At 34.1% G+C, this 26,567-nt stretch overlaps 1 protein-coding gene across 1 annotated transcript in view; it reads right to left on the bottom strand.

The window, feature by feature from the left end:
• The window catches only part of LOC150079854 (WD repeat domain phosphoinositide-interacting protein 4-like), a 59,894-nt gene that overhangs the window by 6,833 nt on the left and 26,494 nt on the right, over positions 1–26,567 (bottom strand). Inside the window, exons 3-10 of the mRNA XM_090382403.1 lie at positions 26,185–26,292; positions 23,101–23,188; positions 21,201–21,295; positions 19,707–19,792; positions 17,622–17,744; positions 11,678–11,763; positions 8,989–9,090; positions 939–1,057 (exon numbers count right to left, since the gene is read on the bottom strand). Of these exons, the coding sequence (XP_090238529.1) occupies positions 939–1,057; positions 8,989–9,090; positions 11,678–11,763; positions 17,622–17,744; positions 19,707–19,792; positions 21,201–21,295; positions 23,101–23,188; positions 26,185–26,292 (807 nt within the window). The remainder of the gene's footprint in view (positions 1–938; positions 1,058–8,988; positions 9,091–11,677; positions 11,764–17,621; positions 17,745–19,706; positions 19,793–21,200; positions 21,296–23,100; positions 23,189–26,184; positions 26,293–26,567) is intronic.

Genomic DNA, 26,567 nt, shown 5'->3' with positions numbered 1-26,567 from the left:
ACCTATCTGAGAATAAGTAACATTAGTCTTCTCCTTAGGTGAAGCATTACTTATTCAAAGTAGTGCAATATCATGGCAACTCGTGAAGGTATTCACAATGAGATATAACTTAAAACGATGCCGCCTTATAAATATTCTATTGATTCAGAAATGGCTGTGTATTAATGATGCTATTGCACTTAATATATACATAGTCTAAACTTGCTCACAGCTTTAGCCCTAAACGCATCTTAGACTACTGCTGTTATTAATGATATTTTATTTTCAGAGCTATGCTGATTACTGACCAAGAAAAAAAATTGAGAAATAAATGTTAAAAAAAAAATTAAAAAAAACCACACACACTTATAAAGGTTTTAATTTGTGAAGCAGAAATCTGTCCCATGTAGCTAAACAGCATGTTTAGCTAAACAGTAGCTAAACAGCTCACTGAATTCTTTTAACTAATTTAATCTTTTAACAAATTACATTAAAATTTAATTTAATTTTATCATTTTGATGATTACCATCTACCCATGTCATTTGTGTGCAATTTCCAAAGATCATACTCTACAGCAGAATCTTTTTGGTTTCCGGTAATGATTTTCATTTTTTGAACCATAGCCTCTTTATTTATTATTATACCCTAGGTTTATTTTTATATTTAAGCTACATTATAAGCATATTGATTTAAGCTTAAATAAATAATGAATTAAGATGTGATGTGAATTGCAGATAAACTATTTAAAGGCTTTGATTTAAATTGTTATTAAATTTCATGGAATGTTAAATATTATAAAATTTTTAAAAATTGTCATAATAGTATTCTGTATATCTGTCATAAAAGTATTTTTAGTATTCTGCCTAAAAATAACAATTATTAGGCAGCATACTAAACAATAATATTAACATGCACTACACATAAACATCTTATAGATTTTAAAAAAGTCTGAATTTACCATAAACTGATGACTTTGCACCAAATGCACAGATGCAGGCGCTCTCAGCTGCAACGGTAAAATTGGCTAAGGCCCACTGGGATTCCACATAATTACCAAGAAATCCCATTTTCGAAAATCTACAGACAAGAAAACATTTTATTAAAATGTGAAAATAACAGTCAGAGAATACATAGTAACATAATGTACTGACCAAAAAATACAGAATATAAAAATTAGTTCTCATTAAGTTAGAAATTAAAAACTAAATAAACAATATACAGTGACCATAATTAAAGCTAGCCTATTCTGAGGATAGTAAAAATGAAGACTGGACAAGACAAATTTTTAAAATTAATGTATCATCAACAAGTTGTTGATAATGGCACAGAAGCACATTAGGCCATACTGTGCTAGCAATTTGCATGTTGTGTGGCTTGACAACTTGGAATGACTCAATGGGATACAAAAAAAAAAGAAAACTACTATCTCCAGTTGAAATTGGGAAAATACAGCCCCAAGTAAACAGGCATTTAAGAATTCATTTAAGCTCCAACAGGATTCAAATATAGACCTCTCACCAAATAACTCAAGACTTGAGGGAGTCTGAAGGGCTTTGGAGGAAAATTCTTATCAACATGGCCTGAATTTGTAGATAGAAGAATCTCTTTTGTAGAGGAAACATATTCATTTGAACAAAGGTGGTCAAGGATTTTTGCTGGTATCATTGAGGATACCTTACAGGTTCATTAAAACTGACAGTTGGGTAATAGTTACCCAAATTTATCTGATGATAAGGTTCAAAGTAATGCTTCTCTACATCTCAAGGGAACGAAGGACTCTTACCAAGAAAATCTTAAGTTTTGCAAATTGCAGTGTCTGGAGGCTAGGATTGAGGTGTATAAGGCCTTGGTGTGAGTACGCTGAATGGTGATGGGATTCTTCCTCTTGCTCAATTACAAACCTGAAGGGTGTTAATTTCAAACTGAAGAAAGACAGTTATAGAATAGATGTGTGGAAATTTGCCTTTAGCCAGCAGGTGGTTGATTGCTGGAACAAACTTCCATCTGTCACGGAAGCTGATAGCTTAAATAAATTCAAGGAAGAATTAGACAAAGTTTTGGAGTGAATGGATGGGTGAAATGGGAAATTTTTTTTTGCTGATGCTGTATAAGCTTGCTTTCTTGCATCATGTCCCTCTACTAATGCTAATTCTTGTTTGTTACTACAATAGTTGACGTTATTCTGGGATGTAGCAACGTTTCAAATGAGTAAGAAGGTAAACAAGCCTAAATAAATAACTTCAAGGGATGTGTCAGGGTAGTAAACTATAGAAGAAATAAAACACTTAGTCTTAACTGTGTCTGCAGTAATGTCAGGAGTATTGTCAATAAAGTGGGTGAATTCAACCTCCTAGTTAGGATAACTAATGCTGATATAATAGGGCTAATAGAAACATGATGCCCTGGAAATTGCAAAAAACAAATTTCTCTATGGTATGTAAAATGTATTTAGGAAAGAGAAAAAACAGAAAGGGTGGTGGGGTCATGCTTCTTATTAAACGTAGCTTCTAAGCAAAAGGAGCTTTTGCTGAATCAGAAGTTACATCTGCCAGAATAGAATCTGTGTGGTGGGAGTCGGTTGGAAGCAAAGGCATAATAGGAGTGAGAGTACTCTACAGATCAGAAGATTGTGAAGAGTATGATGAGTCTCTACATGCAGACAGAATGGCCAAGCAAAAGTCTTATTAAGGGTAACTTCAATCTGCCCTAATTGATTGGAATATGTGGGAGGGAAATTCACCACGGGGAACAAAAGTTTTAAGTAAACTAGATGATTATTATTGTATCAACATGTTAGAAAAAATACTACGGGTAAGAATATTCTTGACTTCATCATTACTCAAGAAATCAGATCACATTACAGAGATTAAAGTACAGGAACAACTAGAAGGTAGTAATCACACAGTCGTTAGTTGGAAGGTGAAAAAGGATAAAGTACTTGAAGGTAAAGGAATGAGTTTTAATTTCAGAAAAGGTGAGGTAACTACGACAGTCAGCAAGCATGTGCTACATGGCATCTACATTAGAATCATGGAATACCTTTAAAGGGTGATTCACTACCAGTGCGACAAACTTGCAGGAGGTGTAGGGGGGGCACAAAGATGAATCGGAATTGCAGGGTCCGAAATGCCTTCGTCATGCGGTAGAGGATGTTGAACGGGAGGTCGCGTGAACAGCGATCCCGCTGGAAGTCAGCATTTGCGAACCGTTTCTGTTGAAGAAACCAAGTAGCAAAAGTCCTCCGGAGTGGATAATCCGCAGGCTCCAATGATTGGACGCATTGCAGATGGTATGAACTCATTTGGTTTGTTGACAGTATCCTCCATACAGTGGATTGGGAAATACCCAATTGTTGGCCTATCGCTCGAGTACTCGTACTCGGATTGCCTTCTGCAAGACGTAGGACATTCTCCTCATTGTCTGGCGTCCTCATCGTTCGCTCTCGATTCATGGTACCTCTCGTGAAACAACCAGTCTCACATAACCTTCTGTGCACACGTGCGAAAATCGTATTATGAGGAGCACGCCTGTGCGGGAAACATTCCTGGTACAAGTGCAGAGCGGCGCGCCCGTTACAGTCCGCAGCTCCATACGTGAGGTGCATGTCTGCCAGTTCAACGTTTGAATACTCGTCCATCCTACTGCCTCGGGAACCGGTTCGCAAATGCTGACTTCCAGCGGGATCGCTGTTCACGCGACCTCCCGTTCAACGTCCTCTACCGCATGACGAAGGCATTTCGGACCCTGCAATGCTATGTGATTCCGATTCGTCTTTGTGCCCCCTACACCTCCTGCAAGTTTGTCACACTGGTAGTGAATCACCCTGTGTGTGTGTGTGTGTGTGTGTGTGTGTGTGTGTGTGTGTGTGTGTGTGTGTGTGTGTATATATATATATACACACACACACACATATATTAAAACATATATATATATATATATATATGTTTTAATTTAATTATATATATATAAACACACACCATTAAGAAAATACAGCAAAGAGAGGATGGCCAAAATGGATGAATACAGAGCTGGCCAGTCTAATAGAGCAAAAAAAAAAAGATAGCATGGGAAAGTTACAGAGCAAAGAAAAGTACTGAAGCCTGCAATATCTACAAGTTGATCTATAATAGTACCACAGATAAGGATATTGAGGCCAAGGATGAGTATGAAAAAACACTGGTTAGACAGCAAAGAAAGGGGATAAGGAGTTTTTCATGTATGTAAATACAAAGAAGAAAACAAACTGGACTGGACCCTTGTGTACTGGGTGTGGAAAAGTCTTGGATAACTTAGCTGATTTTACAGGTGAACCAAATAAGTACTTTGCATTGTCTTTACTGACGAAATTACAGATGACTATTAGAAAATCTTTCAAGCCTAAAGGCAAATAAGGCTCCTGGAGTTGATGGCATATACCCAGTAGTTTTGGGAAAAGCAGCCAGAGGGTGTACTGAACCATTAAGGTTAATTATGAGGGCATCTTTGGACTCGGGAGACATTCCTTTGGACTGGGGAACTATCAACATATTGCCAATACATAAAGGTGGTTCCAAGGGTGAAGTTGGTAACTACTGACCAATTAGTGTGACTTCAGTGGTAGGGAAAAATCTTAGAGGCAATGATCAAGAATGAAATCCAGGAACATTCAGATAGAAATAGCATTCTAAAGGACACACAATATGGTTTTTTTTTAAGGGAAAATCATGTTTAACTTATTAGTTATTAGGTAAGTTATTTTGACAGTTCCTCATGACCTAGATATAGGGAACAATTTTGATATAGTTTATTTGGACTTTAGCAAAGCATTTAACTCAGTCCCTCAAGAGAGGTTAGTGTATAAATGGAACAGATTTGGATTGCCAGAAAGATTCTAAGATGGATTACAGGGTGGCAGAAGGCAGGGGGGTTTGTGATTAATGGATATTCTTCAGATTGGTGTAATGACGGAAGTAAGGTCCCCCGAGGATCAGTTCTTGGACTACTGCTGTTTCTCATTTTCATAAACAATATTGATAAAAGGATAAAGGACATGTCAAAATTTGTAGATGTAAAGATTGAGAGAGTCGTTAATAATCAGTGCCAAGCAGCACTCCTTCAGATGACTTGAACAGGCTTCAAGAATGGTCAGAAAAGTGGTAGCTATGTTTTAATCCTTTGTTCCTTGTGGTTCCCCAAGGATTGGTTTTTGGGTCACTGTTATTTCTGATTTTTTCCTAAATGACATTGATGAAGGGATACAGGGCATTGTATCCATTTCAGACTAAGATGAAGTACTTGAGGGTAAAGGCACGGGTTTTAATTTCAGAAAAGATGAAGTGACTATAACAGTCAGTAAACGTGCTACATGGCATCTATTAATTGGGGGATTGCAGAGGTATGGCATGTACATTAGAATCATGGAATACACAACATTAAGAAAATACAGCACAAAGAGGATGGCCAAAATGGATGAATACAGAGCTGGCCAGTCTAATAGACAGTAAATAACAGTCAGTAAACGTGCTACATGGCATCTATTAATTGGGGGATTGCAGAGGTATGGCATGTACATTAGAATCATGGAATACCTTTAAAGCAATAAATTGACAGTTTATTTGGATTTTTGCAAGGAATTTGACTCAATCCCTCACGAGAGGTTACTGTATAAGCTGGAAAACATTGGGATTACTGGGAGGATTCTAAGATGGATTGCAGGGCAGAAGGCAGTGATTAATGAATATTCTTCAGGTTGGTGTAACATCAGAAGTAGGGTCCCCCAAGGAAGAGTTGTTAATAAAGATTGGGGGAGTTGTTAAAGAGCAGCGCTCCTTCAGAATGACTTAAACAGTCTTCAAGAATGGTCAGAAAAGTAGCAGTTATGTATTAATGCAGAAAAATTCATGGTCTTACTCTTAGTGAATAGCAACTCAAAAATTACTTATACGCACGACAGAGGTTGAATTAAAAACAAGAGGAAGAGATATGAAATTTTCTGAGCAGTGTAAATAAGCAGCCAGGAAAGCCCCCTGGTGTTCTATCAATGATTTATTGAACGACATCCTGTAGAGCTAGGAAGGTTGTAATCCCACTATATAAGAACCCATTTTGAATGCTGTTTCCAACTATGGAGATTGCATCTGAAAAAAAACAAAAAAAAAACAAAAAAAAAAAAAAAACAGACATTGAGCTTCTTGGGTCCAAAGATGGACAATTTGCATGGTGAAATTGGCAAAAGAGCGATTGTACAAAGAAAGATGTCAGTTATATGGGCTACAGAGCTTGCCAACCAGGCATCTTTGTGGGGGGGGGGAGGGGAATTGAAGTTTATAAGACTTTGGTGAAGGATTAGTAAAATGAATGAAGGCACAATTTTCATTGTTATAAAGCAGTAGTGTCCAACCTTTTCCATTACAGGGGCCATATTCAAAGTCAGATTGTTTCACAGGCCGCACTGAGTGATTAGAGAAAAATTAAGTGGGTTACATTTTCTATATCTTGTTACATGTAAAAGGAAGTTTCTATTTTTGTGTTACCATTTTTTATTTTGCAATTTCATAAAAAATAAAAATTCCCATCACTTTTATGTGCAACAAATCTACGCCAGTGATTTATTTTTTATTTTTTTAATTATAAAAATGACTTTTTTTTAAAAAAAAAACTACTTTACTTTCTGGTTTTTGAATGCTCACTTTTTACAACCTGAAAAGGATCATTGCTTTTCAATATTAAGTTGAATAGCAGTCTCCTTACACACCAAATACACCGCTTTTTTGTCGTACTCAATGAAGAAGTAGTCTTCATTGAGTCCACCTTTGATTAAAAACATGACACTTCAAATCAACTTTCCTCTTTTGGAACATTTTTAAAGATGATCTTTTAATTCAGTGCAAATTAATAATAATTCAATACAATGAACAAGTTATATCAAAATAGTAGATTTTCATAATATGAAAAGATTGATATGTACATAACTGTATTGAGTGTACATGTGACTGCACTGTACTACATGAACATGATTGATACAGTCGAGCTCAACCCATACCTGTACTCGCAGTGGCTTGACTCTAAAATACTGTTTTAGTTCACTTTCCACAAGGGCCATATGTGGCCTGGGAGCCATAGGTTGGGCACAACTGTTATAAAGAATTTCAGACTACGGGCCATAAAATCAAATTACAGGAGAAAAGGTTCAGACTAGATGGTATGAAGTTGTCTTTTAACCTGCAAGTTGTTGATTACTGGAACAAGTTGCCCTCACAGATAGTTAAGACTGAAAGTTTGAAGAAATTCAAAAGTCAACTGGATAGTTACCTGTGTGAGGAGGGAAGGAAGCACATAATTTGTATTTTCTTATCTACTATTTCTTTTTTCTTCTTCTTCTTTTTCTTTTTGGCCAGTGCAGTAAAAGCCTGTAGCTTCCTTGCACTATAGGCAAATACTTATACTACTTAATTATTCAAATTGGTAGAATAGCCTTTTTTGAATTTTTCAAAGGCAAATTTTAGAAATGCACATATGTTTTTAAGTGATATACAGCAGACTCAATTAACCGGGACACTTCAAGACTCCAAATTAAAAAAAAAAAAAAAAAAAAAAACAGAAATCAAAAAATTCAAGTAATAACTAGAATAGGTATAAACAGATATTTTGCAAGTCGTAAATAAGCGACAAGCAGCATTATAAGTCGTTACTGGGAGATTAGTGTACCTATTATCTTGCAATCCCTGCTGTCTTCACACCCACCACTCAAAAAAAAAAAAAAAAAAAAAAAAGAGAGACCAAATGTTTAGTTTGTTTTAGTGAGTTGCGTCGATTGTAAATGGTGCATCTTAAATCTCTAAGGAATCATTATTATAAGGATGTATGAGAATGGCCAAACATTAACAAGTATCGCACGGAATTCAAATTCGTCAATAACAATATAGTAGCAATATGTTATTAGTCATTCCCGAGTTACGTAAAACTCAACGAAGTAAGAAGTCCTGGAACGTATGTCGGGGACTTTTGTATTTTTGGATTAACCAGGAAATCGATTATCCGGGATTTGTTTTTTACCATCTATCCCAGAAAATCGAGAGTCTACTGTAATTGAATTGCTTAGACCCTTCTACATTAAAATGTAACAAGTACAAAAAAAAACATTCCAAAAGCATTTGGTTTCACTAGCATCCAATGTTAAGTTCCTTGAACAACTCAAGGAACTTACTGGGATTGGGGTTTTTCAAGCAGAGTGAAGTTAGCTGGTCCCAGGTAGAATTGCATGAATCCCCCAGTCACCAAGTTTATTATGGAAATAGTCTCAGAACACAGTTCACAACCACTACACCAGGTATCCATCTGCTAGACATGTTTACAGAACAGTATAGTACACGAGTGTTCTGTAGCCCCATTTTCACAAAATTACATAACCTGCAAGAAAAAAACTTAAATGAATACCTAAAACTTTTATTATAAATTATATTTTTATATTCTGGACAACCATCAGGAAAGAAGAGCTTTCATAACTTGACATCAATTATCAAGTTATAAAACTGTCATCAACTCCAGGAGAATTTACAGCATTTGAATAAATAAATGTATGCATTTTCATATAAAACTTCTTTCTTGTATTTATACCAATCCAATTCACAAAAGAAAGACAATAAGTGAAAACATATTGTCTAATAATTAAAGTTTTAAAAATGCTTTTCTTATTGACACATGCAGTTGTTTCATCGTGAAAGGAAATTTCAACAATTTCAATACTTTTCATAAAGTTACAACCTATAACTTCTACAAAGTTACCTGGCGCCTCCGTAGCCAGGTGGGCAAGAGCAGCAGTGCATAGCACACGCTTCTTGATTAGACCGGGTTTGAGCCCGTGACCACCAAATACAAAGGATGCAGAAAGGTCAGGGAACGATCACCACATATCCCCAGAGCAATATGGTCTTAGTTGCTAATGCTCCAAAAAACCAAATAACAACAAGGTTACCAGAATTTTTAACTTTTCCTCTCAAACTCAGTTTAGCAATTAACAGATCACTTACGCAGAACGACGATTAAGGTATGTGTCTTTTAAGGCAAAAATATGTATAGTGCCTTTGTCACTGGATACACACAGGAACTCTGAATCATGACTAAAGTTGATACTGAAAAAAAAAATAATAATAAAATAAATATATAATAACAATAAAAAAATGACTGACAGCTACTAAATAACAGTTTATAGTCATTAATGATTACAAGGTAAATATATTGATATTAAATTAAATTAATTCTGTCACAGAAATTTTAGAGTATTTTCTTTTTTAATGAATGGTAATACAGTACTACATTCTTGCTGGCTGGATCGATTTTACTGCAAATTTCAATAATTACATTCTAAAAATAATTTAGAAACAATTAGCTATATATTTAGTAACAGGATTGAGTTTGCAACCTGGTCTGGAGTTCTCAGGTAGTTCAAAGATAAGTAGTGAATAAGCATCTGATTTTGATTTGTGTAATGATACTGTATATCAGTGGTTTTCAATCTTTTTTTTTTTTAATAACGGCACCTCTAAGTAATTTATTTTATTTTGGCATCCCTACTCAATTTTCTGCCTGTTAGATCCGACTCTCTCTATATATATTTTATTATTTTTATTTCAATTATATAATTATAAAAATTACATTTCATAATACAAATTATATATATACAGTATATAATTCTATTCTTTATATAGAGGTACTAATTAAACATCAATTATAGATCACCACAAAATTAAAAATATACCGTACACCTTTTTATAATGAAATAAACATATAAATTAAAAAATAATAATAAGTTTAAGTAACTTAAACACAAATTTAACCCAAGCACAGTACTAAGTACTATAGGTTCTAATACCTCTCGTGTTTGGAGTTCACATAAAAAAAAATTACGTGGCACCCCAGCTGAAAAGCATTGCTGTATATAGTTATTTTACAGTATTAGTAACAGCCGCATGGTGCAAGAAAGCCTATGGCTTATGCTGCACCAGCCAAAAAATAAATAAAATAAAAAAATAAAATAAAATAAAATAAATAACTAAATAATAATAATTAATAAAAAAAAAAAAAAAAAAGGAAATTAAACCTATCATCCTATGTGCTTCCCTTACCCGAAAGTACTATCCAGATGACCTTTGAATTTCCCCAAACTGTCGGCCTCTACCACCCACGAAAGCAACTTATTCCAGTAATTTATAACTCGCTGGCTAAAATAAAACTTCCTGCAGTCCAATCTAAACATTTCCCCCCGTAACTTGAATTTATGTTCCCTAGTTCTAGCATCATTTATAATCTTGAAAATTTTGTCCTCATTCATTTTACTGATGCCTCTCAGAGCCTTAAACACCTCAATCAAATCTCCTCTAAGGTGTCTAGTTTCCAAACTCTGCAACCCACATATTCGAAGTCTTTCTTCATAAGGATGCCCTTTAGCCGATCTCACCAGGCGAGTTACCGTTTTTGCACCCTTTCAAGAAGCTCGATGTCTTTTTTTAGGTGCGGTCTCCATACTTGAACACAGTATTCCAAGTGTGGTCTAACATAAGCCTTATATAATGGGATTATCACGTCCCTATCTCTACTTGCAAAAGTTCGATAGATCTTCGATAGGACACCATGGGCCTTCCTTGCAACCTGTTTACAATGCTCAGAGAATTTCATGTCTGACCGTATCGTAACACCCAAGTCCCTTTCCTCCAGTACTGGGTTTAGTTGAACTCCACCAAGTGAATAAGTTTTTTTCTAAATAAACAATGTCGAAATTATTCCCTAAATCCAGCTCGTGAGTGACCCTTTCGAAATAGCGAACCAGATTTGTTAAACATGATTTTCCCTTTACAAAACCATGCTGAGTATCCTTGAGAATTTCAATTCAATCCAAATGATCCTGAATTCCACCCTGATCATTGCCTCCATGATTTTCCCTACTACTGAAGTCAGAATGTAAGGTCGATAATTTCCAACTTCACTTTTAGAGCCACCCTTATGTATGGGAGATACATTTGCACTTTTCCAATCCAAGGGAATCTCCCCAGAGTCTAGTGATGCTCGCATAATTAGCCTCAATGGTTCAATGCACTCGCTTGCCGCCTCTCTTAAGATTATAGGGTATATTCCATCAACTCCAGGGGCCTTACTGGTCTTGTAGGCTCGAAAGTTTTTTCATTAAATAATCTTGCGAAATTTCAATATCATTAATTACATATTTTTTAACTTCGCTCCCACAATTTCCCATTGCCACAAAAGGCTTTTCATTTGTAAATATTGATGCAAAATAACTGTTGAGTTCATCTGCAATGGCAGCTGGTGTATTTATTACTATCCCCTTTCCCTTACGTAAAGGTCCGATCTGGTCTGTCCTGCTCTTCTTGGCATTTATATATGTGAAGAATTCTTTATCCCCCCTCTTTGCTCTGTTTGCTAGTGATTTCTCATAAACTGCCTTTGCCTGTCGAACCTTTTCTGTGGCTCTATTACACATCACCTTGTAGCTTAGATTATTATTAAATTGTAATTATCAAAATTTGCATTAAAACTGATTCAGCCAATAACAGTGTTGTGTTACCATTCATTCAAGTTTATCCCTACCTACTACATGTGTTTCAATCACCATATCAGATTTTCTTCTTTGAACAAATATATATAAAAACCATGCATCTTTAATTAGAAAGGTCACAATTTTTAATGAAGGAAAAACAAAATTACCAATATAGTGTGGCAGGATCTGCTCCTCGTCTTAACTCAACTAACTGTATCCTTTTCACTGTATCAAAAACACGAATTAAAGTTCCCTGAAAGAAAAACTTGGCATTAATATTTTATTTCGGTATTTAAGTACCAAACTTCACAATAGTATATGTTGCTAACATTATTTCTACATATAATCAGCAGTACTTCAAAACTAGTATGGCAGTTTAGTGAAGGTTTAGTTTCCATCTTAGATGCCTATACAGCACTAATAACATATTCCTGAAGTTTGCAAGTTAAGCAAATTTAGCATTCTATTTAAGCAGTCAACAAAATGTCACAGAATTCTAATCAAAAGCAAGCATAAAAGAAAATTGTAAAATTGTAAATGATTCATAGAACTGACAGTAAAACAAAATAAGAGACAAATTTTTATAACATTACTGCCAGGTTTCCGATAACACTGGGTAGAAACAAGCCAGAAAAATTTTAACAACATACTTTTTTGAAATTCTTTAAAAATGTAATGAAATGAATTAGGTTAGTTAGCATATTTGTTGCCTTTATGCATATAAGTGTAAAATGGCAATAGGAATGATGTGCTGCAATGCATATGTGTTCAAAATGCATCCAAGTGCCTTGCCATAGTGCATATGGGTGGTCATTTTTAAGCAGTCAACCAAGTGATTCATAAAACTGACAGCCAACAACTTTACATTAGTGCCTTAAACAGAAAAGGCACAAAATAAACAACTACTCAGTACTGGCACACTGAATGTTTTGCAGTAATGCTTAATTTGTTTATAGACTTTGTGCACAGTTTTATGTTCTTTGCTTGTGTTGATGCTATGTACACAAATAACTTTTTATTAAGTTTTCAGATCAGTTCTGATTTACAGCTCAGCACAAAAGAAAGTTTTATTAAGGGTAATTTCAAAATGCTACAGATTTTGGAATGTTGTTCTTTTTCAACATTCCAAAAATTATGCATATTGAACAGGTACTCTCACATTTAAGTAGCAGTGAATGTGTTGAGGCTTGGACTGAATTTTTTAAAAGAGTTTTACTAAGGCCACAAGGCATTGATGTATTTTGTCTGTAAACTGTGTTTTGTCAGTTACTTTGGATGAAAAACCAGATTTTTCTTGAAGGAAAAGTCACACAACCCTCACCAAAACTGAATAATTCAGCCAGAAAATAGTCCATAAAGGAACTTTCATCTGGAAAAGTGTTTTTTAGTATTTCCTGTCCAGATTACTAGAAATCTTGCCTAATGAGAAACACAGAGAAAGCTGTGACACAGCTTTCTCTGTGTTTACATTACATTACCTGCAAGAGCAAAGTGTTATGACAAGGCTATAAGGTGCCACTATTTTCTCACTGTAAAGGTGAATTGAAAGGACCTTGAACATTGTTCTGAGATTATAAATCATGAATTTAAAGACAGTTATTAGAGAATAATAGTAAAAAAAAAAAAAACACCACACCAAATTGTATTCATGTACAAGCATTTTACATAATGCATTCATAGGTACAAGCTGTCCACACTGAAAAGAAATACAGACCACTGTACCCTTGACCAATTGTTTTTTTTTTTTGTTTTTTTTTTAACTATTATTCTCTTATTACTTTAAATTCATGATTCATACTCTCAGAACTCCATTCAAGTGCTTTCTATAGGAACAGAATTTGTGTCCCTGAACTACCTGCATCATCCCATTTTTTCTATTTTTCCTTTACTTTCCTATTAGGCAACCAGAGAGGGTAATACTCTTGATCTGGTTATCAGCAGTGATCATTCATGTATTAAGAATTTGCAGATAAAGGAACCACTAGGTGGAAGTGATCACAGTGTACTGATGTGGGATTTACTTAAAGATATAATTACCATCAGAGGTAAAGGAAAGGGTTTTTGCTTCCATAAAAATGAGTACAGTGGTCTCAGACAGTTTTTAAATTCTGTACAGTGGGATCAACTGACAATGTTACCAACAGTAAATTCTAAGTGGGAAGAATTCAAGGAATTAATCGTGGATGCTACTAAAAGTTTCATATCTATTAAGAAATATTGATCAAGGTTTAGGCCTAAATGGTTAATCAAATGAACTAATGAGACTCGTGACAGAGAAGAAAAATGCATGGGATGCACATAAATTATCAAGCGACTCAGAAACCTATGGCAGATTTAAGCTAGTCTGTAATCAGGTCACAAAGGAGGTTAGGCAGGTGAAGGCAGATTATGAGAAATCTTTGGCAAAGGATGCTAAGAAAAACAGCAAGGATTTCTTTACTCTAAAACTCTAAAAGGAAGGGGATGAATCTGATTGGTCCACTTGATATCGATGGTTCGGCTGTTGATGATCTTGCTCGGATAGCAAACAAACTGAATGAGTATTTTGCATCTACGCTCACACATGAAGAGTTTATAAGGTTTGAAAATGGCAGAAGGTTATCAAATTGTAGCAGGGTGCTTAATGATTTTGTAATAACTTGAGAAATTGTTGAAGTTAAACATAAGAAAGGCACGTGGGGTGGATGGGATCTATCCAGTTATATTAAAGGAGGCGGCAAAGCAACTAAGCAAACCCTTAGCCATAATTATGAGAGCATCCTTGGACTCAGGGGAGGTTCTCGCGGACTGGAGATGTGCAAATGTATCCCCAATTCACAAAGGGGGATCGAAAGGTGACAAGTAATTACAGACCAGTTAAAACTTCTGTTCCGGGTAAAATAATGGAGTCACTGGTTAAAGATGCACTGCAGGATCATCTAGACAAGACTGCAGCAATAATTCAGACACAGCATGGGTTTTTTAAGGGAAAGTCTTGTCTGACAAATTTGATAGGATATTATGATGTGGTTACAAAGGAACTGGATGCAAAAAATAATTCTGATATCATATATTTGGATTTCAGGACAGCTTTTGACACTGTTGCGCATGAAAGACTATTGTACAAATTGGAGCAGAATGGTATTAAGGGTAAGTTGCTACAATGGATAAAAGGATGGTTGAGTGGGAGAAGACAGAAGGTGGTAATCAATGGGTGCTGCTCTTCTTGGACTAATGTTATTAGTGGAGTCCCACAGAGTTCGGTGCTGGGTCCACTGTTTTGTATATTTATCAATGATATTGATGAAGGTATATCAGGCTTAATGTCAAAGTTTGCAGATGATACAAAGATGGGCAGGGTTGTTAATGACAATAATGGCAGTGTGCTACTGCAACAGGATCTAGATAATTTGGGCAGATGGGCTAAGAAGCGGCAACTGAAGTTTAACCTTGACAAATGCAAAGTACTGCATATGGGTAGAAGTAATCCCAGAGAAACGTACCAACTGTGTGGTACTACACTTAAGGTGGTACAAAATGAAAAAGACCTGGGAGTAATTGTGCAGCCATATATGAAGTTTTCTGAGCAATGCAGACAGGCTGCCAGGGCAGGTCATGGGGTTTTTTTCAATGATATATAGGAATTTTGCTAGGAGGGAAAATTCTGCAGTGAAAAAAGGAGGTGATTGTCCCTCTGTATAAGGCAATGGTCAGGCCATGCCTTGAGTACTGCTTACAGTTGTTGTTGTTATTATTTGGTTTTAGGAGCATTAGCAACTAAGGCCATATTGCTCTGGGTATATGCGGTGGTCATTCCCTGACCTTTCCGAATCCTCCGTATTTGGTGGTCACGGGCTCGAACCCCGGTCTAATCAAGAAGCGTGTGCTATGCACTGCTGCTCCTGCTCACCTGGCTACAGAGGCGCCTTACTGCTTACAGGTCTGGAGGCCTCATTTTAGGAAGGATGTAGATTTGCTTGAGCGTGTACAGAGAAGGGCAACAAGATTGGTGAAGGGAATAAAGGGATCCTCTTACCAAGAGAGGCTTAAGTTCTGCAAATTGCAGTGGCTGGAGACTAGGCACCTGCGGTGATCTGATTGAGGTGTATAAGGCCTTGAATGGGTTGAACATGCTGAATTCTGATGGGATCCTCCCACTTGTTCAGATTATGAATCTAAGGGGGCATAAATTCAAATTAAGAAAGGACAGATGTAGAATAGATGTGTGGAAATTTGCCTTTAGCCAGCGGGTGGTTAATTGCTGGAACAAAATTCCATCTGTCGTTGTGGAAGTTGATAGGTTGAATAAATTTAAGGAGGAACTAGACAGGCATTTGGAGGGAATGGTGTGATTTTTTTTTTTTTGGCTGATGCTGCATAAGCTCATACACTTGCTTTCTTGCATCACATGCCACTACTACTATATTTTTCTTTTTATTTCTCATGAGCCATTAGTTTTATGAACACACAGCAAGAAACTATGTTCTTTCTATACTACCTTTTTTCTCCTTTGCAAGTTTTTCTTTCTACTTTATGTTCTTTGCTTGTTATTTGCACATTATTTTTCGCTTTGTTTTCTCTTCTGTGTTGCATTTATCATGAATTTAATCTCTTGCTTTCATTTCATTAATTTTTCTTTTTGTTACCATTTGTGGTCTCTTTTTCTTGTCTTGGTCTTATATTTTAGACATTTCTGCTACAAGAAAAGGCTGCTGAGATACTTACTATATATTAAGTGTGGGCTCTGGTGAGTATGCAGCTCCATGTTTTGAAGGCTGCTTCCTACAAACAATACATTCCTTTTAATATACTAAGTGGCAATTAGTACATGTTGTTTTTCTCTTATTTATGCTTCTAACTAATTGTAGACCAAGTTAATAATAGATGACATCATGAAAACAGCTTCGAAAAGTGGAAGAGACGGCACTATTTGACCTCAGCTGTGCGATTTGGGCTTACAAAAACTGAAATTTAAGAATTTTGTGGAATCAGATCCAAAATTTTATAAAACTGAATCAAAATACATAAATGTAGGAATATTGTGGTATCAAAAAAATAGACTGATTTTACTTCCAAATTTTTTTCTTTTTTTTTTTTCTTTTTAAATTCTGCACTGATTCTTGATTGTGATTTTACTCTCATATTGAGCAATAAAGTCAAAGTAAAAACACAATATTTCAAAGAATGTGTAAAAAAGTTTTAATTTTTAAAAAGAAATTTCAAAATTCCATGAATAAAAACCACTCCGTGGAGCCCCATTGCTATGAAAATTCACTGTGAAGGATCTACCCGCAGTACACTAGTCAAGGATGGTTTCTATAGAGGAATATGGCACTTTATATAGAAATCTGTACAGAGGAAGTTTGTCCAATTTTGCTGATATTGCATAGCAAAAAGAACATGTTCAACTACCAAAGAAGTTACTTCTAAAATACAAAAAGCACCAGCTCTCTCATAGCTCAAAAATCATCATAAGACACAGAAGTGATACACTAGAGAAGTGGTACTGAAGTTGAAATGGAGAAGCATGCTGCATTTCCAATTAGAACAAAAGTAAGCACTCACAAAATATGCAACATGCTTTGTAAAAGTTTCTCTAATTACAGTTCACAAGAGAAACCAGTTGTCAGATGAACTTTGAGGTTTCTCTCCCATCCATGGCAACATCAATTTCCTAAATAAGATAAGTGTAGAGACAATGCAAACTCACATATGTATGGCCCAATCCAAAGGCAGACTTTATCATTTTCTGAAGTGGAAAAATAAATAAATGTCATCTGGTATAGGTTGTTTTAGAATAGCTTCATGCATATCAAAATTGAATTATCAAAGAATTATTATACTCGCAGTAGTAACCAGTTACTGAAAGAGTACCGTATACCACAAAAAAATTAATCATTATTTGACTAAATGAAATCATAAATGAGCTAAATTCTTATGATATAAACTTACTGGACACAAAAATATTCATATCTATATAAGATATTTATATGCCAAAAGAAAATAATGGAGTTTTAGAAATCAGATCAATGTAAGTTGCCAAATACACACCAATGCCTAATTAATCAATACAATCCCCTTCCAAAAAAAATTAAAATAAATAAATAAATAATAATATAAATAAATACTCACCTTTTTTGATGCTGTAGCAACCATTGTTCCTTGCTGATTAATAGCGATGCAAGCTATGTCTGTTTGGTGAGCTGAGATGCTTACTGGAGCTGAAGAAGTTCCTGGTTCTGTCGTAGTTAAATCCTAAAAAATTAGCAAAATCTGAATAAAAAAATATATCTGGATAAAGATACACAATATCAATGTTGACATATAAAAGGTGTGATCAAAACGTTCAGTGAATACAGCAAAAAAATTAATTTTATTCAATGTTTATATCATTAATATTATTCAGTATACTCTCTGCAACTGCTCACATGCTCCACTGAGCCAGCCATTGATTAAAACATTTTTAAAGTTTGTGAACACTTTTAGGTGGTCTGTCAAGTTTGATTGGATTTCTTGAATCAATTCAAATTGTTTTCATTTCATGTCATGTTTTAATCCTGGGAAAAGCCAAAAGTTGCATGGTGCCAAATCAGCTGAATAATGTGGGTGCGGTAATGTTTTTGTTGTTCAAAAATTTCCTGATAATCCAAACATTCATTTGGAGAAGGCACTGAACTTACCAAGAGTTACTGTCTGGTATGATGTCTCAGTATGGTAATAACAGTATGCTGCTGCTGCAACAGGATCTGGAAAAGTTGGGCAGATGGGCTGAGAAGTAGCAACTGAAGTTTAACATTGACAAATGCAAAGTACTGCATATGGGTAGCAGTAATCGCAGAGAAATGTACCAACTGGGTGGTGTTACACTCAGGGTAGTGGAGAATGAAAGAGACCTGGAGGTAATTGTGCAGTCAGATATGATGTTTTCTGAGCAGTGCAGACAGGCTGCCAGAATAGGTCATGGGGTCTTGTCAATGATATACAGGAATTTTGCAAGCAGAGATAAGGAGGTGATTATCCCCTTGTATAAGGCAATGGTCAGGCCACACCTTGAGTACTGCATACAGGTCTGGAAGCCTCATTTTAGGAAGGGTGTAGAGTTGCTAGAACGAGTACAGAGAAGGGCAACAAGACTGGTGAGGGGAACAAAAGGGTGCTCTTACGAAGAAACGCTTAAGTTCTGCAAATTGTAGCTTATGGAGACTAGATACCTGCGAGGTGATCTGATTGAGGTGTATAAGGCCTTGAATGGATTGAGCAGGCTCAATGCTGATGGGATTCTTCCTCCTGCTCAGATTACAAACCTGAGGGGGAGCAGATTCAAACTGAGGAAAGACAGTTTTAGAATAGATGTGTGGAAATTTGCCATTAGCCAGCAGGTAGTTGATTGCTGGAACAAACTTCCATCTGTTGTTGCGGAAGTTGATAAGCTTAAATAAATTTAAGGCAGAACTAGACAAACATTTGGAATGAATGGATCAGTGAAATGGGTATGGTTTTTTTTTTTTTTTTTGACTGATGCTGTATAAGTTTGCTTTCTTGCATCATATGCCTCTACTAATGATAATGTGGGGAATTGTTGGACAGGGACAATTACTAATGATATGCACTTCCATGTGTTTAATGTATCCATTGTACCCACCATTTAGGGGCTGTATGGGAACGAAGTAGTCTACTACCAACAGGATGGGGAACTTCCACATTATCATTGTGATATCAGGGCCTTGTTTATCGTCATAATCATTTCACAGACTGGTAGGTGGTGAGGCAGGCAAGGATGTGTCCAGTATCCCTCATGTTCACCTGATTTAACCCCACTCAACTTTCACTTCTGAGGATACGTGAAGGATTTAATGTACAGAAGAAGATCGGCCACACTCAGACTATTAAAGTTGATATTAAACAAGTATGTGAAACCATCCCAACAGATACACTGGTAATTTTAAGTTTGCCACTTTGAAGTGCCAGTGCCTAGAAGTGCTAAACTAGTTCACAGTGTTCCACAAATTACTGCTTCTGTAAATACCAAATAACAGTTTTTGAGGTTTTTAATTAATTGTATTTATTTCCTAAAATGAGTGTACATCTTTCTGGGACACAATGTAGGAAAAAAAAAAAAAAAAAAAATGAAGTAACTATGCATGTGCGCGTGTGTGTGCGTGTGTGTAAATAGATATATATTTATTTATTTATACAGACTACATAAAAGTGACTTACTACTAACTGTATACTTCCACATTTATGTCCTGGAAAAATCATCAGCTGTTTTTCTGAACTACAAAATGGACTCACTTCACATAGACCTAAACAAAAAAGTTTAATACTATATTTTAATGCTTATTAGCTATATCAAATTTTGCTCTTCAAGCTAACATTCTGTTAAAAATTTAAAAGGCTGTTACTTTATATAAGTGTTTTCTTTAGTTCTGAAAGAGTAACCTAGCAAAATTTTAATAACAAGTGCATTCTGCATTTTAAAATTGGTGGTTTCTGAAGTTTTTTTTTTTATTGAAGTTGTTAAATCAATAATTCTTTCAATGGCAATTTTAAGAGAAAGGTACAAGCATAAGGAAATTTCAGCTTCCTTTTCAGACATAATTACAGACTAGCAGTCTGTATATATGTTCCACAACTAACAGTTTTTTTTCTGGAGCAGAATTCTCTTGGATAAATTAAAATATTTTTGTCTTTCCGCTGTGCTGGCTTATGTTATTAAACACTATAGCTTTTCAAAAATATATGAAAATGTATTAAAAAACAAGTATTTCTTTAAATTATTTCCCCCCCCCCAATCCCTTCAAAGTACAACAACCCTTGAGACTATACAGTGAACCCAGCAATTCTGCCATCACTGAAAGTATATCTGAAGTGACATACTTTCAGTGGTGGCAGAAACCTTGAAAAATCTTAAACCATCATCACAAATCCTCAACCATCATTAAATATTTTTCTGAACTTTAATTTTAACTTTGGAACAAGAAGACATACACAGAAAGAACCAGAGAGTAAGTTGGGATGGGAGGCTACAGGGTTCATGATCAAAAAATTTTCTGAACATTTGTGCTTTTCATTAAGCCATCTTTGAAGGGTATTTGTGACATGTCATGTTTCTTAAATTGTTTACCAAGACCATGCAGTACCTTTACAGACACCAGATGACCAAACAATGAAATAATGGTAGAACAGAAGCTTTAAAAACTTTCCAGACCTAAAATTTCTAGAATTTTTAACTGCGGGGCTGCTCAATAGGCATCTTTCATATCACATAAATACACATGCCAGATGGAACTGCAGCAATGTGTGCAGGTTACAGCTGTCTTCTGTCAGGTACCAGAAATGAAATACATTTTTCAATTCAGCAATATGCTGACATATGTATGCACAGCAGTGGTAGTCACTTTGTGCAATTCCTGTTACACTTTCAGTATCAAAGCCAAGAATGTAAATAAAACATATGACAACTTACAAGGAAAAATTTCTGTAATTTAAATGTTTTAATAAATATAAATAATACTTATTTAAATATATCTATATAAAAGTTACATGTTAGGCAATTAACAAATATAATTTAAAGTTGAAAGCCTTCTATACTGTTATTTTCTTTAAGTTTTGCATTTCATTTTATTATATTTAATAAGATAATTTTTTGCCTTACCATTTCTAAATGAGCAGAAAAACGAAGAATAATTAAATTTCATAAATTCTTCTTACCTTTTGAATTATCTCTTGTATCAAATGTAAATAATTTTGTAGGATTATTTGGAAAATTGAAGACATGAATTTGGTTTTTCAAAACAACAAAAAGCCTAAAAGTAAAGAAAACAATTTGTAAAAAACCTAAATAACTCAGTTGTATTTAAAATTTATCGTACAGTGTAAAACATTAAAAAATATTACTATTAGTACACTAATATAATGTACTAATATAAAATACTGGTATAAAAATATTAAAAAACCTATTAAATATTAAATAACTATCAGTTCTATTTAAAATTTAAATATTTTTTTCCTTGATTTATGAGAAATAAAATTTAATAATTTGGATGGAAACTATTCAAGAAACTAATTAAAAAAATCAATTATATAATCTGCTATTTTACATAAATTAATATTTCTGCAAAACATTTGCTAAAACTTGGCATACAAAGACCATTCAGCTAGTTCAAACCCTATGAAATTCTGATTTGTATCAGAAGAAAAGCCAATTAGGAAAAAAAAAAAAAATTATCACCAAATAGCTCATGATTTATACAACACTATGTCATATAAAGGAATCTGTATTTATTAATTGGGGGATTGAAGCTCAGTAGGTTATCTGAGCTTACTTTGGAAGTAAGCTCAGATAATCTTCTCTGTCCTCCATGCCAGTACAGTGGCTTCACCACTTACCACTCATTTGGAGAGACCAGGGTTTGAGTCCCATCATAGGCTGTAGGAATTTCTTAAGGCTTCAAATGCAGAAGTAGCTTGTCAATTTCAGAATAGGATTTTCCCCATCAGTTATTTTGGTTTTTCAGTCCATATAACATGCATGTCAGCCTGTGAGTGCACATTTGTATAGACATAACACAATGGCACAACACTGTTTAAATTGCTGATGAGGTTGAAAAACTAACAACGAACACTTCCTCAGAATAAAAAAGGCATGAAATGATATGGCAACCTTACAAGCTGCGGGGATATCCCATTGCTTGTGATGAGATTCAATAAGAACCAAACTTCCGCAACAAAATAATTATTGAAGAGTTGATTGAATGACCATCTAAAGCATTCTAAAATGGTTCAGTGAAAATGGTTCACTGAAAGAACCAGTCAGAACACCATTAGGATCTATCTTTCATGTGAAGCTAACTATCCAGAAAAATGAAGGAATCTCCTTCATCATACTTTCATGTACACAATAATTAGTGAAAAGTTTAGAGTAGCCAGAAAGAAACCATAACAAAGTTTACCTCTTTGGAGATGGAAGGGGCATCATGGGAAATCCCAGGTTATCCTTGTAGGCATATCTGCATTTGATGACATTCGAGATAAACAGTTATACAACTGTGACAAAACAGCACTATACTATAAACTTCTCAACAAGTCACTGGATATTAAAAAGGCACCCAACAAAATGGAAATGAAAACTAATAAAGAGAGAATTACTGTCCTACTGAAATTTCTACCAGTGATTTTTTGATTAGTGATATTTTTGCTTCATGGTTTGAAAGTGAGTTTGTACCATCAAAGCAAAAAAGAAACCAAATTATTCAGGTGTAAAGGAAGCAAAATTTGTGATGTTCTTCTGCCAGGAGAGATCCTTAAAAGAGATCTAAATGTCACTGAAGATAAGCATATAAGCAGTAGACTTTGCAAGATATAAGACAAAAATGAGTGTTAGAAGGACAAATTAACTAAGCTATCTTTGTTAATTACCACTGGAGAATTACCTGGAGATCAGCATTTAAGGAATTGGTGGTGTACATTCAAGAATAGCTAAAGATTTATGAAATATATGAATATTTGGTATCCAAGCTTAAGTTCATTGTGCTGTAACAAGCATCTCATACTTGACAGCAAAAAATATTAAATAACATTTGTGAATATCTGAATTCTACTTATATCTTACCTTTCTCGCCTCATTAAAACAGACAGGACAGGAGAGGTAAATGTAAACTCCATTACAAATTCCCCACTGAGGTCATCCCAAATAAGAACTGAAAGGTTAAAAAAACTGAACTACTAAAAACTGTTAAAGAAAACAAATAATTGCTAAGTAATACTTGATCACAGAAATACCATTATAAACAACAATTTTAAATACAAGAGTTTTTTTTTTTTTTTTTTTTTTAAACAATGCACTCATATATTACAAGCACAACACAAGATGGGAAAAACACTTTGGGAAGGATGAGTATCTGATAGACTCGCAGTGACAAAAATCGTTTCCCACTCTTCAACCAAGTTGACAACTTGACAGAAAAGTGGGAAACAGTTATAAATTACAATATCTTTCAAAAAGTTGAAAGGTATTGTAATTTATATTTATATTGTAATTTTCAAAAAAAAAAAAAAAAAAAAAAGTTGAGTAAGTATCATGCAAAAGATGGAATTAGTACTAAATGTCAATAGTTTGAACTGTTTCAGGAAAAAAAAAAGTCAGCTTTTTTTCTTTTTTTCCCAATGTTTTAATTTATTGCATGGAAAACTGTTTGGAAGTTGTCTGGAAATGTGTAAATTAAATTAGACAGGTATGTGGCTAAGACCCACTAATGAATGGCAGAAATGGCTTAATATATCATTAGGTAATATATGTATAATACTACGATAAATTTTCAGGTTTTGTTTTTATCTATATATAATTTTCACAATTCATAATTTTTTGAATACGAACTTAGTTTTTACATTGCATCAATGATTTGCAAAAAGTAAATATGCAATAATACTATATCACATTTATTAACAATGTTTAACTTTTGTACAGAATAGAGTATTAATCTTTGTTACAAGTAAACAAAATATTTTTTTTAGGTTATACAAAACTTCAGTGTTATTATTAATTAAAAATTAATTACCTATTTCAATTACTGTTTTGATAATTACCAACAGTAAACCCTCAATTTAACTGACCCCGATATAACGGACCAGACAAATAATAATACAGTAATGTACATATTAATCTCGACCATTTTTTTTTAGGTTATACAAAACTTCAGTGTTATTATTAATTAAAAATTAATAATAATTACCTATTTCCATTATTGTTTTGATAATTACCTACTTTTATTTTTATAATCAAATTCATGAAATTGTTTTTTATTCTTTCTGAAAACATTTTCAAATACAGATTACAGATAAAGAGCAGGCGGTGACTTGCGAGCTGAACGTGACTTGGAACACTAAACTGCAGTTGTTTACAGTGTTTCTGTGATTTCTGAATTGTGACTTTACTTATTAAATAATTTTGTAATCCTTACAATTGAAAATGGCATCAAGTGATAGAGGAGTTAAAAGAAAGCATGTGAACTTAAATGTGGCACAGAAATTAGAGCTAACTGAAAAATTATAACAAGGTGTCTCAGTAACAAGTGTTTGCGAAATTTACAGCATAAAAAAAAAAAAAAAACTGTTTCTGATATCCTTAAATCAAAGGCCAAATTGCAACATAATTTTATATTGTGCAGTACTGTATACTGTATTAAAGCTTTTTTTAATATTAAGAATAAAATACGTCCCCCTCCCCATGTTACATCTGATTTAATGGACTTTCGGCATTAACAGACACCCACCTTCTCCTCTATTAGTCCTTTAAATCGACTTACTGTATTTAAGTAACTACATATGAAGGGATTTTATGTTTGACTGGTATTTTTTATCAAAATATCAGTCAATTTTCTTATGCATTACACTGATCAAGTATTAATTTCTTGCTGTTTGCAGCAAGGGCCATATACAGAGATTTAAAAAAGGGAGTAGTTTTGCTCTGTTGGGGATGGAGATTGTGTATAAAATAACGAATATAGACTAAAACTAGTGAGTGAGTGGCATAATTAACCATAATGAAAAATGAAGTTGTCAAAATGAAATGCTCTAAACAAACCAATTTAATATTTACTAAAAGTTAATTAAATGACACAAATATGTACAATGGTAATCAATAAAAAAGCTCTGTTAGCAAATTGGTTACAACGAATTTCATTTCTCTCCACATTACTGAAACTGGCTACTTTGTATAGTAGATACTATTTGAAAGGAGGAAGGTAATGATTTTAGAAAGTGTATCTCCCAATTCTGGCTCTTTAAACTTGTAGTTATACTCAGCTGACTACGAATTCAATTAAGAGCACTGATTAATGGGTTGAATTTGGGAAGAATATAGCACTTCTTCATAGCAATATGCATTAGGGGGATTACAGTTACCAGTATACAACGTATTATGAAACTACCATCGCTGCTCTGCACGCCACATCTTTAGGTAACTTTCAGGAATTGAGAGTAGCAACTGTACCTGAGAAAATAGTTTTGCAAAAAAATATTTCCTCTATCATTATTGAAAATTATCAAAAAAAGCAATTATCTTCATTAATAATCTTATTTTCCTTCAATAATGAAAAATTTTTAATGCATGCTTATTAGAATAATGGAATTTTTACCATATCCATTATTAAGATGGTAAAAAATTCTAGATATAGTAAAATGAAATTTATCAACATGCCTATGTTTGTTTGTTACTTGGTTTTTAGGAGCATTAGCAACTAAGGCCATACTGCTCTGGGATATGCGGCGATTATTCCCTGACCTTCCCGCATCCTCCGTATTTGGTGGTGACGGGCTCGACAACATACTATGAAGCCATCACCAAGTTCCCAACAGTTGTATGATCATTTCTATATTTAAAGATATTTATAGAATTAGAGAGCAGTTTAAAGAAGAATGATCACCTTTCTTGTTTTAGAGTTGTGAGTATTCAATTTTATATACAATTATAAATCATCCATATCTAAATTTCTGAGACAAATGAGACCTTAAGTTTTTAATTATAGTGTAGGATTTGGATAAAACAAATTTTATTTTTGTTTTATTTTATTATCCATTAACATGTTATTTAACTTAGGATTATGTTAATGATACTCTTGTTTAAATTCTTAATTATAATTTAAGTAAAGAAGTTTTATTTACCTAATATCAAAGCTGAAATAAAAAAAGTGCTTACCTGCATTCTCAGCAAATTTAGGTCTCGGCCCACCCCCACCAACAACAGCCAAAAGATTAGTCCTGTTCAGCATTTCACATAGGGCCACACTCCCTACTATTTCAGCATCTTAAATTCAACAATATGTAATAAATATAAAAGTCAACAACAAATTGAAAAAAAAAAAAAAAAAAAAACACTATAACTTGGGTGAAAAATTAAGTTTAAAAAAATTTGTACCAATGTATAAATTTCCTTAAATAAATTTTACCATGCAATAAAAATAAAGCTTATTTTATTTTTTTTTCCCAAGTACAGTAGACTCTTGATAACTTGAAGTTCAAGAAGTTGAAGGGAGATGAGAAATACTTGGGTTATTGAAATTTTGACTTACTGAATTTTAC

This window comes from Mastigoproctus giganteus, chromosome 10 (assembly GCF_048544385.1).
Source record: "Mastigoproctus giganteus isolate SK-2022 chromosome 10, ASM4854438v1, whole genome shotgun sequence".
In the NCBI taxonomy this organism is placed as follows: domain Eukaryota; kingdom Metazoa; phylum Arthropoda; class Arachnida; order Uropygi; family Thelyphonidae; genus Mastigoproctus; species Mastigoproctus giganteus.
Note: the sequence above shows the minus strand (reverse complement) of the source record. Positions and strands in the feature narration are given on the sequence as shown.